The sequence below is a fragment of the Leopardus geoffroyi genome, chromosome B4, assembly GCF_018350155.1.
Source record: "Leopardus geoffroyi isolate Oge1 chromosome B4, O.geoffroyi_Oge1_pat1.0, whole genome shotgun sequence".
Taxonomy (NCBI): Eukaryota; Metazoa; Chordata; class Mammalia; order Carnivora; family Felidae; genus Leopardus; species Leopardus geoffroyi.
The window spans coordinates 108,296,635-108,308,869 of NC_059341.1; the positions used below are offsets into that span (position 1 = coordinate 108,296,635).

General features: G+C 34.8%; 1 protein-coding gene across 5 annotated transcripts in view; it reads left to right on the plus strand.

Moving 5' to 3' along the window:
- The window catches only part of LRRIQ1 (leucine rich repeats and IQ motif containing 1), a 210,589-nt gene that overhangs the window by 60,579 nt on the left and 137,775 nt on the right, over positions 1 to 12,235 (plus strand). For all 5 annotated transcript variants that reach the window (XM_045463931.1, XM_045463933.1, XM_045463934.1 and 2 more), the window contains exon 14: positions 6,293 to 6,386. In XM_045463931.1, the coding sequence (XP_045319887.1) occupies positions 6,293 to 6,386 (94 nt within the window). The remainder of the gene's footprint in view (positions 1 to 6,292; positions 6,387 to 12,235) is intronic.

Consider the following 12,235-nt stretch of genomic DNA (forward strand, 5'->3'; position numbering starts at 1 on the left):
GCAGTCTTGGCCCCCAGATGTTCTTCACAGATCAGGCTTCTGGGTCCCAAAGGCTTCTTTTCTCAAGGCCTTTCCTTTTCTCTCTGGACAAAATTAGCTTCCACAGAGCAACAGTCCACTCAGGTGATGGAGGTGGTAGTTTTGAAAATGAGAAACTTAATATATTAGAGAACAAAAACAGCCTTATTACCAAGGGCAACTTCAGCTCTGTTAGCCAATCACTGGGAAAATTTTGAAATGACTAAAACAATAAATCGTTCAAACAGATCTGTACAGTTATGGACATAGAACAGTTCCAGAGAGTATGGATAGATATGTCGAGTATCATGGCAAAGGCTATATGGTTGCAAGAATATGTGGTAATTCCTATATAACTGGGACATACAGTGTGAACTAGAACTAGAACTTTTCTTCCAAATTCTGATCCTACAGACTCATCTTTCTCTAAACAGTTCTTTTTGGTGCTAAAATGTTATCCTTTGATTTTGGAGATGACAGGAATTTACATGATAAACATATATCTTTCAAAGGACTTTTTTTTCAATTTATTTAAACAAACAAAAAAAGAATTCATCCCTTTCTTCCACCCCCACCCCGGGTCTAAGCCTTTTTTGTTTGTTTTGTGTTTTTGTTTTTGTTTTTGTTTTAGATTCCACATATGAGAGAGATCATATGTCATTTGTCTTTTTCTGACTTATTCCACTTAGCTTAATGCCCTTGAGATCCATTCATGTTGTCACAAAGGAGAAGATTCCATTTTTTTTTTATGGCTGAATAATAGTCCATTGTAGATCTATATACCACAATTATTTTATCCATTTGTGCATCATTGGACGCTTAGGATGGGTACATGCCTTCACTATTGCAAATAATGTTGTAATGAACATAGGGGTGCATGGGGTGCATGTATCTTTTCAAGTTAGTGGGTTATTTTTTAAAAAATAAAATATCCTGAAGTAGAATTGCTGTATCATAACATAGTTCTTTTTTTACTTTTTTTGAGGAACTCTATACTGTTTTTTATAGCAGTTGCACCATTTACATTCACACATTTACAGTGTGAGAGGGTTCCCTTCTCTCCACATCCTTGCAACACTGGTTATTTCTTATATTTTTGGTAATAGCTGTTTTAACAGATGTGAGGTGAGATCCCATTGTGATTGGGATTTGTATTTCGCTTATAATTAATGATGTTGAGCATCTTTTCATATGCCTGTTGGCTATCATTTTGCCATCTTTGAAAAAATGTCTGTTCAGATCATCTGCCCATTTTTTAATCAGATTAGGTTTTTTTGCCATTGAGTTGTATGAGTTCTGTATTAATTTTGGATATTAGATAATTATCAGACATGTAATTTGCAAGTATTTTATCCCATTCAATAGGTTGCCTTTTCATTTTGGCTAGGTTTCCTTTGCTGTTCAGAAGCTTTTAATTTGATATGGTTTCCACTTGTTTATTTTGCTTTAATTGCATTTTGTTTTGGTGTTAGATTAAAAACATCATCACCAAGAACCCATCACCAAGATCTAACACCAAGACCCATCACCTATGTTTTCTTCTAGGAGATTTATGGTTTCAGGTCTTATGTTTAAGTCTTCAATCCATTTTGAGATAATTTTTGTGTATGGTATAAGACAATAATCAATTCATTCTTTGAATATGACTGTCCAGTTTTCCCAACATCACTTATTGAAGAGACTGTCCTTTCCCCAATGTATATTCTTGGCTCCTTTGTCATAAGTTAATTAAACATATATGGGTAGGGTTATTTCTGGAGTCTCTCTTCTGTTGATCTGTATGTCTGTTTTTGTTCCAATACTATACTGAATTTTAGTTGCTGTAGATTTGTAATATAGTTTGAAATAAAGGAGCATGATGCCTCCAACTTCATTCTTTCTCAAGAATGGGTGAGAAAGAATGGGTGGTTGGGGGGAATCATGGCTCAGGTCATGAACTCACAGTTGTGGGATTGGGCCTTGTGTTGGGCTCCATGCTCAATGTGGAGCCTACTTGGTTTTCTCTCTCTCTCCTCTTTCTACCCTCCTCCACTTACTTGTTCTCTCTCTCTCTCTCTCTCTCTCTCTCTCTCTCTCTCTCTCTCAAAACAAATAAATAAACTTAAAAAGAAAAAGATTGTTGGGGCACCTGGATGGCTCAGTCAGTTATGTGTTTGACTCTTGATCTTGGCTCAGGTCATGATGATCTCATAGCTCGTGACATTGAGCCAGCCCCTGCATTGGGCTCTGCACTGACAGCACAGAGCCTGCTAGGGATTCTCTTTTTCCCCTCTTTCTGCCCGCCCCCTTCTCTCTCTCTCAAAATAACTAAATAATCTTAAAAAAATTACTTTGGGTATTCAGGGTCTTTTGTGGTTCAATATAAATTTTAGGATTGTTGTTTTATGTCTGTGAAAAATGCCAGTGGGATTTTGATAAGGATTGCATTGAACCTGTGTATTTCTTTGGGTGTTATGGACATTTTAACAGTATTACTTCTTCTGGCCTATTGCGTGGCATGTCTTTCTATTTATTTGTTCTTCCCTGATTCTTTCATTAGTGTCTTACAGTTTTCAATATATAGATCTTTCACCACTTTGGTTAAGTTTATTTCTAGGTATTTTATTCTTTTCATGGAATTATAAACGGATTGTGTTCTTAATTTCTTTTTCTGATGCCCTATTACTACTGTAAAGAAACCCAACAGGTCTTTGTGTATTGATTGTGCATCCTGCAACATTAGTGAATTTGTTTATTAGATCTAACAGTTTTTTGATCAAGTCTTAAGGGTTTTCTATATATATATATCATGTCATCATGTCATCAAATAGCTTCAGTTTTACTCCTTCCTTTCCAATTTGGATGCCTTTTATTTTATTTTCCTGAATAGTTGCTCTAGCTAGGACTTCCAAAACTATGTAGAATAAAGTTGTGAGAGTGGGCATCTGTGTCTTATACCTGATCTTAGAGGAAAAGCTTCATCTTTTCACCATTAAGAATGATGTTAGCTGTGGGGTTATTCTATATGGTCTTTATTATGTTCGGGTACATTCCTTCTATACCCACTTTTTGAGCATTTGTATTATAAGTGGATATTGAATTTTGTCAAGTGCTTTTTCTGCATCCTTTGAGATGATCATATGATTTTATCCTTCATTTTGTTGATGTGGTATGTTACATTGACTGGTGATTGTTGATAAATCCCACCTGATCATGATATATTAGTTTTTAATATATTATTGATAATTTAGCTTGCTATTATGAGTTTGATAATATTTTGCTGAGAATTTTTCATATCTATGTTTATCAGGAATATTGGCTTATGATTTTCCTGTGGTGCTCTTGTCTAATTTTGGTATCAGGGTAATGCTAGCTTCATAAAATGAGTTTGGAAGAATTTCCTGCTCTTCTAGTCTTTGTAAGAGATTAAGAAGGATTAGTATGTATTCTTTTGTGAATGTTTTATAGAATTCACCAGTGAAGCTGTTGGATCTTGGACTTTTGTTCGTTGGGAGGTTTTTGATTACTGATTCAGTCATCTTACTAGGAATTGATCTGTTCAGATTTTCGAATTCATGATGATTCAGTCTTGGTGGGTTGTATGTTTTTAGGAATGTATCCATTTCTTTTAGATTGTCCAAGTTTGTTGGCATATAATTGTTCCTAGTAGTCTGTTATGATCCTTTGTATTTCTGTGGTATCAGTTGTAACATTTCTTTGATTTTTGATTCTATTTATTTGAGTCCTCCTCCTTCTAGTGAGTCCAGCTAAAGGTTTGCCAATTTTGTTTATCTTTTCAAAGAATCAGCTCTTAGTTGTATTGATCTTTTCTATTGACTGTTTTTTATTTCATTTATTTTTGCTCCAATCTTTGTTATTTTCTTCCTTCTAATAACCTTGACCTTCCTTCTTTTTCTGGTGCCTTGGGGTGTAAAGTTATGTTGTTTATTTGAGACTTTTCTTATTTTTTGCGGTAGCATTTATCCATTTTATCTTCCCTCTTCAAACTGCTTTTGCTGTATCCCATAAATTTTAGTATGTTGCATTTCCATTTTCATTTGTCTCAAGGTATTTTTTAAATTTCTCTTGATTTCCTCTTTGAAACATTGGTTGTTTAGTAGCAGGATGTTTATTTATTTTTAAAAAATTTTTAATGTTTATTTATTTTTGAGAGAGAGAGAGACAGAACACAAGCAAGGGAAGGGCAGAGGGTGAGGGAGACACAGAATTGGAAGCAGGCTCCAGGTCCTGAGGTGTCAGCACAGAGCCTGATGTGGGGCTCCAACCCATGAGCCTTTGAGCCGTGAGATCATGACCTGAGCCAAAGTCAGCTACTCAACCAACTACCCAAGCGCACTGGTAGCATGATGTTTAATCTCCACATATTTGTGAATTTCATTTTATTCTTGTGATAGATTTCTAGTTCCATATCATCGTGTCAGAAAAGATGCTTGATATGGTTTCAGTCCTCTTAAATTTATTAAGACTTGTTTCATTGCCTAACATATAATCTATCTTGGAAAGTGTTTCATGTGCACTTGAGAAGAATGTGTATTCTGTTGCTTTTGAGTGCAATGTTCTGTAAACATTTGTTAAGTCCATCTGGTCTAACATGTTGTTTAAGGCTGATGTTTCCTTTTTGATTTTCTATCTGGATAATTAATTATTTGATGTAAGTGGAATATTAAAGTCCTCTATGATTATTGTGTTGCTATTTCTCTCTTTAAGGCTGTCAATATTTGCTTTAAGTATGTAGGTGTTTTTGTGTTGGCCACATAAATATTTACAATGTTGCATCCTCATGTTGGATTGACCCTTTTTATCATTATGTAACACTCTTCTTTGTCTCTCATTACATTCTCTGTTTAAAAGTGTGTTTTATCTAGGCGTGCCTGGGTGGCTTAGTCAGTTAAGCATCCAACTTCAGCTCAAGTCATGATCTCACGGTTTGTGAGTTCTAGCCCCTCATCGGGCTCTGTGCTGACAGCTCGGAGCCTGGAGCTGCTTCAGATTCTATGTCTCCCTCTCTATCTGGCCCTTCCCCTCGAGCTCTGTCTCTCTGTCTCTCTCAAAAATAAATAAACATTAAAAAATTTTGTAAAAAAAGTGTGTTTTATCTGAAGTAAAGTCTGTTTTGTCTGATATGTCTAGTAATTTTTAACTATATGTTGGACATTTTACATAATCCAGTTTAGTGAGTCTGCATATTGTTGCCTTCCTTTTAAAGGGAGTTAACTTCAGTTGCAGTAGGTGGTTAAAGCATTTATGGATATATTTTTTTCTGCTTTAATTTCATTCTCTTTTAGGACAAGCCATTTTAGTTTTCAACTCTTAGTGCATGCCCCTACCCCAAGGCATTGTGTTCACTCCTAGTGCACACTCTCTGAGATTCTCAGTTAGGTCTCATTTTGGCTGGGCTGAGACTCCAGTGTCTTTCACTGATGCATGCACTTAGTGTCATCATGCAGCTCTTAGCCTTACAGCTGGTGATCTCTGCTAGGTTTTTCAGTCTTTCCCTGTGTGTGTGACACCGTGTACTTGCCCACAGGCCTGTGGTGAATTCTCACATAGACTTCTTTCCCCAGTTTCCTCCCTATAACATGTATATATACATAGCTTCTTCTCAGTACTTTTCATCATAAATTCCAACTTCAGTTCTAATCTTTGCCTCCTCACTCAGCAAAAGAGCTTCTTCATTTGGTCTCTACTATTCTGAAGTGGTAAGCTGCTTTCAGATGGGAAACCACTGTGAGTGTAGATGCACCATATATGTTTCCCATCTCTGAGAGGCAGGCTTAAAAACAGGTACTTCATATGTATTGTCCAGTTTTCTGATTATCTGTGGGAGAGCAATTTTATATAAATCGTTCTGTAATATACCCTGGATTGACTTACTCTTCTTACTTTTGAAAGTAAAAAAAGTTCATGTAATTCTCTTTAGGTATGTGTTCAATTTTACCACTTATTACTTTAGATTTAACTTCTTTAGATTTTGTGATAACAATCTGGCACAAACTGTTCTAAATTCTTTATACACATGATCTCATTTAACCCTCATCCAGTAAGAGGTATGAGACTGAATTACAAAGCAATTGTGGGAAAAATATATATTCTAACAGTGGAGTCTGTATTCTTAATACAGCCTCTTTTTAAAAGCACACTGTATTCTGCAGAATAAATATTTTTGTTGCTTTCCTTTATTACCTAATCAATAAATAAATGGTCATTTATAAATGATTATTGTTCTTTCTCTGTATTACCTTTCATAATGGTTTTTATTTTTTATTTTCTGTAGATCTTACAAGTGCCATTAAGTGGTTTAATGCATGCTATTCTCTCCACGAATTGTCTCTCACTGGAAACCCACTTCTTCAAGAAGTAAACTGGAGGTAAGAAACATTGTTGCACCCTATTATGTACTTTATTATAGTTACAGAAACCACAGTTTGATGAAAATTTCTCTGTGCCTATTAATTTCTTGGAAAAAGTTAATAAAAATAATTTAAAAGTTATTCAAAACAAGACATTTTTTGTAAAATTAGTTTTAAAAATATCTTCAACCTACAATAATTTTTTTGCACATGTGTGAAATAATGCAAATTTAAAATGATTATTTTGATCCATACCATTAAATATGTGACAATTTTAGTATGATGTTCACTTGGGTCTTGTCTTTATAGAAAAAACATTTTTATTGGGAATGACTTTTTATAAGTTATCTAAATCACATAACTTGCTAATTAAAATTATTTTTTTCTCCCAGTAATTTGATTTTATTTTCTTAAAAGAGAAATTTGGTGTCTGTTAGAGTACAGATTATAAGATATGTGAATTCATACCTCTCTTTAAAATATTGCAGTACCTAGACCTAATAGAAGAAAAATATTTTATAATTTTTTAGAATGGATTTTTTTTATAAAAAAAGTTTCTCTAATTTGAAACTCTCATATTATGCTAATGCCATTACCCTCAAAACTGACCAACATCTTTTTTCATGATGAGCTTTTTTGAGATAATTTTCATATGACAAACTTCATCAGTTTTATTTAGAAGTATGAGTATGGTGTACAAACCACCACGATCAAGACATTAAACATTTTTATCACCTTAAAAAATTGCCTAGTGCCCCTTTGGAGTCAGTCACCTCCTCCAGTTCTTTGAAAAAGTCTCTCCACTCTTATGGATTTCATTTTTTTCTGATGAGAAGTCTGCCAACATTCTCTCTGGAGATTTCTAAGATTTTTCTATCATGGTTTTCAGCAATTTGATTATAATGTATTTTGCTGTGGTTTTATGTAGATTATTTTTCTTAAGAGCTATTGAATCAGGGCCTCTGGGTGGCTCAGTCAGTTAAGAGTTTGACTCTTAGTTTTGGCTCAGGTCATGATCTCAGGGTTGTAAGATCAAGCCCTGTGTGGGGCTCCATGCTCAGTGTGGAGCGTGCTTAAGATTCTCTCTCTCTGCCCCTCCCCTGCTTGTGTGCGTGTGCATGAGATCTGTTGAACCTCTTGAATCTGATGAATTTGTAGTTCTCATAAAATTTAGAAATTTTTTGGCCACTATTTTTTCAAATATTTTTTCTGCCTCCCCCCATCTTGTCCTGCTAGGACTCCAATTTTACCAATATTTGGCCACTTGATATATTCTAGAAGTTGCTATTGCTCTGTTCATGATGTATGGTGTCTGTGTATATATACATACATATATATATATATTACACTTTTTTCTGTTTGTACTTCACTCTTAACAGTTATTGCTATATCTTCAAGTTCTCTGATATTTTCTTCTTATATATCTATTTTGATATTAAAGTCCAGAATTAATCAGTTCAGAGTTCAGATACTGTGGTTTTCATCCTAGAAGTTTCATTTATTTTTTTTAACATTTGCAGTTTCTCCCCTAATCATACTCATGATGTTTTCCTGAATCATCTTGAACATATGGAGAATATTTATAATAGCTGTTTTAAAATCCTTATCTGCTACTTTCATCATCCGTGTCATTTTGGGGCCTATTTTTATTGACTTTCACCCCAATTTCGGGTCGTATTTCCCTGCTTCTTGCATGCTTCATCATTTTGGTGGTATTCTGGACGTCTTAAATTCTATACTGTTGATTTCTTAATTTTGTTCGTTTTTTTTAGATAACATCTATTTTGTTTCTGACATGTAACAGCTATGTTAAATTAGGGAGATGCTTTTAAAGCTTGCTTTTAGTATCTGTTAGGGAAGTCTCAAAGAAATCTTTTGACTGGTGCCAATTTAGCTCTACTGCTATGGCACTGACTTCCTGAGTATTTTCCCTACTGCTTCTTATATACATCCTTTCAATTTTTGCTGATAGGAATTACTCCCAGCCTTATATATATTCTTGTTATTTTTCTACTTTTTCTTTCCCACTGATTCCTGCCCTTGGCTTACATGGTTTTTTTCTCATACACCCTCAGATCATTTTTCATTTACCCAGATCCAATTGAATTAAATCCCAGAATTCTGAAAAGCTTTGAAAATGCTCACTTTTCTAGTACTGGTGATGATTCTGATCTAAATTCTTGTCTTTTGTATGTCTAGCAGTGTGTATTTGTAAGATGGTTTAACATGGTTTATTGTACATTTGACATTTGTATCATATCAAGTCATGGGTACATCAAAACAGAACAAGGTAAGAATAGACAAGGCTTGTAGCCTAATTTAGCAAGATAAGTTTGACAACACACTAAGTACAGAGAAAGGCAAATATTTGCTGAAATTTTGGTAGAAAACCCATTTCAGGATACTCAGAGTGTAGATCAAATATGTAAATCTTATCAATTTGATCAGGTAGTGAAAATACAGCATTTATGAATAAAATATAGACAAAAAGGAGTGAATAATCAAAAAAAAAAAAAAAAAGAAAGGTTGTGACATCCCATCCTAGGGCATAAGCAGTTGGCTGTTCTGATTCGATTTTCCTATGATGTGTGGCCATAGCCTGGAAGATCCTTGTTCTGATGACTTCCAACGGAGTATAACTTACGGAAAACCAATGATCTGGTCATGCTTAAAATTCCTATATCCGACTTAATCCACTTATAGAACAGGTTAAGAAAGTCTAGGAAGTAATCTCTTTCCCTCCCTTGTCTGAGGCTACTGCACACCTCTGACACCCTCTTTCACATGTATTGATTCTGGGAATTTGTTAATTGGTCTTTGGTTAAGAAAATAGCATTTTATATCAAGTCAAACACCTGTGTAATTTGCTACTTGTTGAGAGTTCATTTATTACAGAAGAGTTATCTTTGCAGTAAATCTGTTTTTCTATATTCTTTAAAGCTCTGTTTCCACATTAATTTCTAATGCTATACCATTTTTTAGGGAAACCTGGTATGTTTTACATGTTTTAGAACAGAACTTGCCAACTTCTACTTTAGAAATATCTTTTTCCAAGTGCAATTTAAGCTGTGTACCATAGAGGAGAGAGGACAACCCATTGAAGTGGTTTTTGAAGATACATCCCTAGATGAGAAATTTTATCATCACTTGGGAACTTTTAGAAATGAAAAATCTTGGACACTGTCCAGACCCACTTAATCAGAAGGACCTAGGGGATGATGTTTATTAACGTGTGCTTCAACAAGCCCTTTGGATGATTTGATGCTCGCTAAACTTTGGAATCACTGTATTTTTAAACAAGGACATCCTGTTCTTGCCTCATACCATGTGGTCCTGGACAAGTAACAACTTTCCTATGTCTCCAAATCCTCACTGGTAAAATAAGGATAATAATAGTACCTATCTTATGGGGTAGTTATGGTAATTGAATGGAACAATACACATATTTTGTTGAGAGTAATTTCTAGAACATGGTAAGCATACAGAAGTCTACTATTTTCCATGTCTAGGCTAGCCACACTATGGTGTCTCATTAAGTCACCAAATATTTAGTGTATGCCTACTATATCCAACCAATGTTCTAACATTTTGGACTCTCTAAAGGAAATTCTATATAGTCCATGATTTCGAACCATGTTTATAATCTTTATAGGGATATGAAATATATGCAAAAAATGATAGCCATGAAAACTAATAATGATAACAAACACTGTTATAGCATTTACTTTGTGCCCATTTAATACAATGTATAATAAAATAGCTACCTAATGTCCCCATTTTACAGGTAGGGAAACAGAATCACAAAAGGGCTAAATAACTTGCCCAAGTTTACACAGCTAGCCACTGGAAGAGCCAGGATTCAAACAACCTGACTTCAGTTGTGCTTTTTAACACTTAGATTTCAGTACCTAATACATATGTCAGATGATTGTTGTAGGCAACAGATATGCTTTAGAAATCCCACCCTAATTTAGAGTGACCAGGAAAACTGCTTTTGCTGAAGAGGCAGACTTTGGATTAAACCTCAGAATTTTAGTAATATTTAAAATCAAGTTAAAAAAAAAAAGCACTTCCGATGGAGGAAATATCCAAGAAAATGAGGGAATATGAAAGGCAAGGTTAGGCTCTGGTCTATTCAGGTGTAACGTAGATATAGTGGAAAATACTTTTGGAAGTAAATAAGAAATCAAGTATATACATTTACAATGGGTCGGGGAATGGGCTAAATACCTACACATATTACTTCACAGCAACTCAGCTGAGTTCTGTAATTATCATTCTGATTTTATGGGGGTATTTACTGAAGCTTAGATGCCTTGTGATTTGTTCAGTTCTGTAAATGTCAGAGAAGGGTTTTGAGTTCTAAGGCCTGGAATTTAAATACTTGCTTTACTGTTTCATATGATATATTGCTACCAGATTGTAAAGGGCCTTGTATGCTCGGATAAGGTGTCTTCTTTATCCTGTGGTCATGGAGAGACCTATTAGCATACTGGGTGTACATGTAGGTGTTGTGAGTAAACTGCTCGGGTGCATATCTAGTTCCACCACTTCCTAGCTGTTTGCCTTGCACAAGTTGCTTAATTGTGCTATGTCTCAGTGTCTTCATCTATAGAATGGGTATAATAATAGTAGCTACCTCAGGATTTATTCATTAAGGTAATAGAGGTTATACCACACAACAGCAAACCCAGAAATCTATGTGATTTAATACAATAGAAGCTTATTTTTGGTTTATATTGCATCTGATGTAAGTTCATCCTGTCTAATCTAAGCAGACATAGAAACTCAGGATGCTTCCCTTTTGTGGCTCTGTGTCATGTAACTTCAATGTAATCTGACATTTTTAGATAATAGATTGTGGTGAGAAAGAGGGGAAAAGACCACAGGGAAAGCACATCTGATATTTAACTGCTCTGCTTTCAAAAGTAGCATTGGTTAGGGCGCCTGGGTGGCTCAGTCAGTTAAGCGTCTGACTTCGGCTCAGGTCATGATCTTGCGGTTGTGAGCTCGAGCCCTGCATCAGGCTTTGCACTGACAGTGTGGAACCTGCCTGATTCTCTCTCTTTCCCTTGCCCTCTGCCCCCTCCCACTCACGCTTTCTCTCTCACAAAATAAACATATTTTTAAAAAGGTGGCATTGATCATTTCTCTCATATTCCACTGGATGTAACTAGTCGTAAAGCCAAACTAACTGCAAGACAGAAGCATTTTATAGTAGTGCCTGGCATATAGCACACTTGGTAAATGTTAGCCTTTATTTTTAAGGAGCTATAGAGAAATTTTGAATAGTTGTATGAAAAGGAAAATAGTATTTGTGGAAGATTTCTTTTCAGCATCAAAGTGGTAAGAGATTAAGGAAGGTAGCCACGTTCAATGTTAGTAGAAAGTCCAGGAATTAAAAAAGGACTAAAATTAAGTAGTGGAAGTGATCCCAGATATTGTACAGATCCTTCTACTTTAGAACTGGAAGAATGACCTTAGAGTAACATTTTATACACAAAAAGAAGAGCAATTATGTCTAATAGGCTCTGCTTTGCAGGTAATATCATTTATAATGAAAATATCTGATGGATTATTTTTAGGTAGGTATCTTTATTTTCCTAAGTAACTATATAGACTATGTGTAGTTACTATACACACACACACACACACACACACACACAGTATGTAGACTTATGCAAGGCAAGTATGTCTGCATGACATCTATAATGTCATAGATAACCAAAATTATTTGTTGAAGGAATACATTATAGAAATTTACATTGTAATGTGTAAAATCTTGAAAAAATGCGTTTCACCCCCTCTAATTTTTCTCTTGGATTTTTTAATGTTTATTTATTTATTTATTTATTTATTGAGAGAGA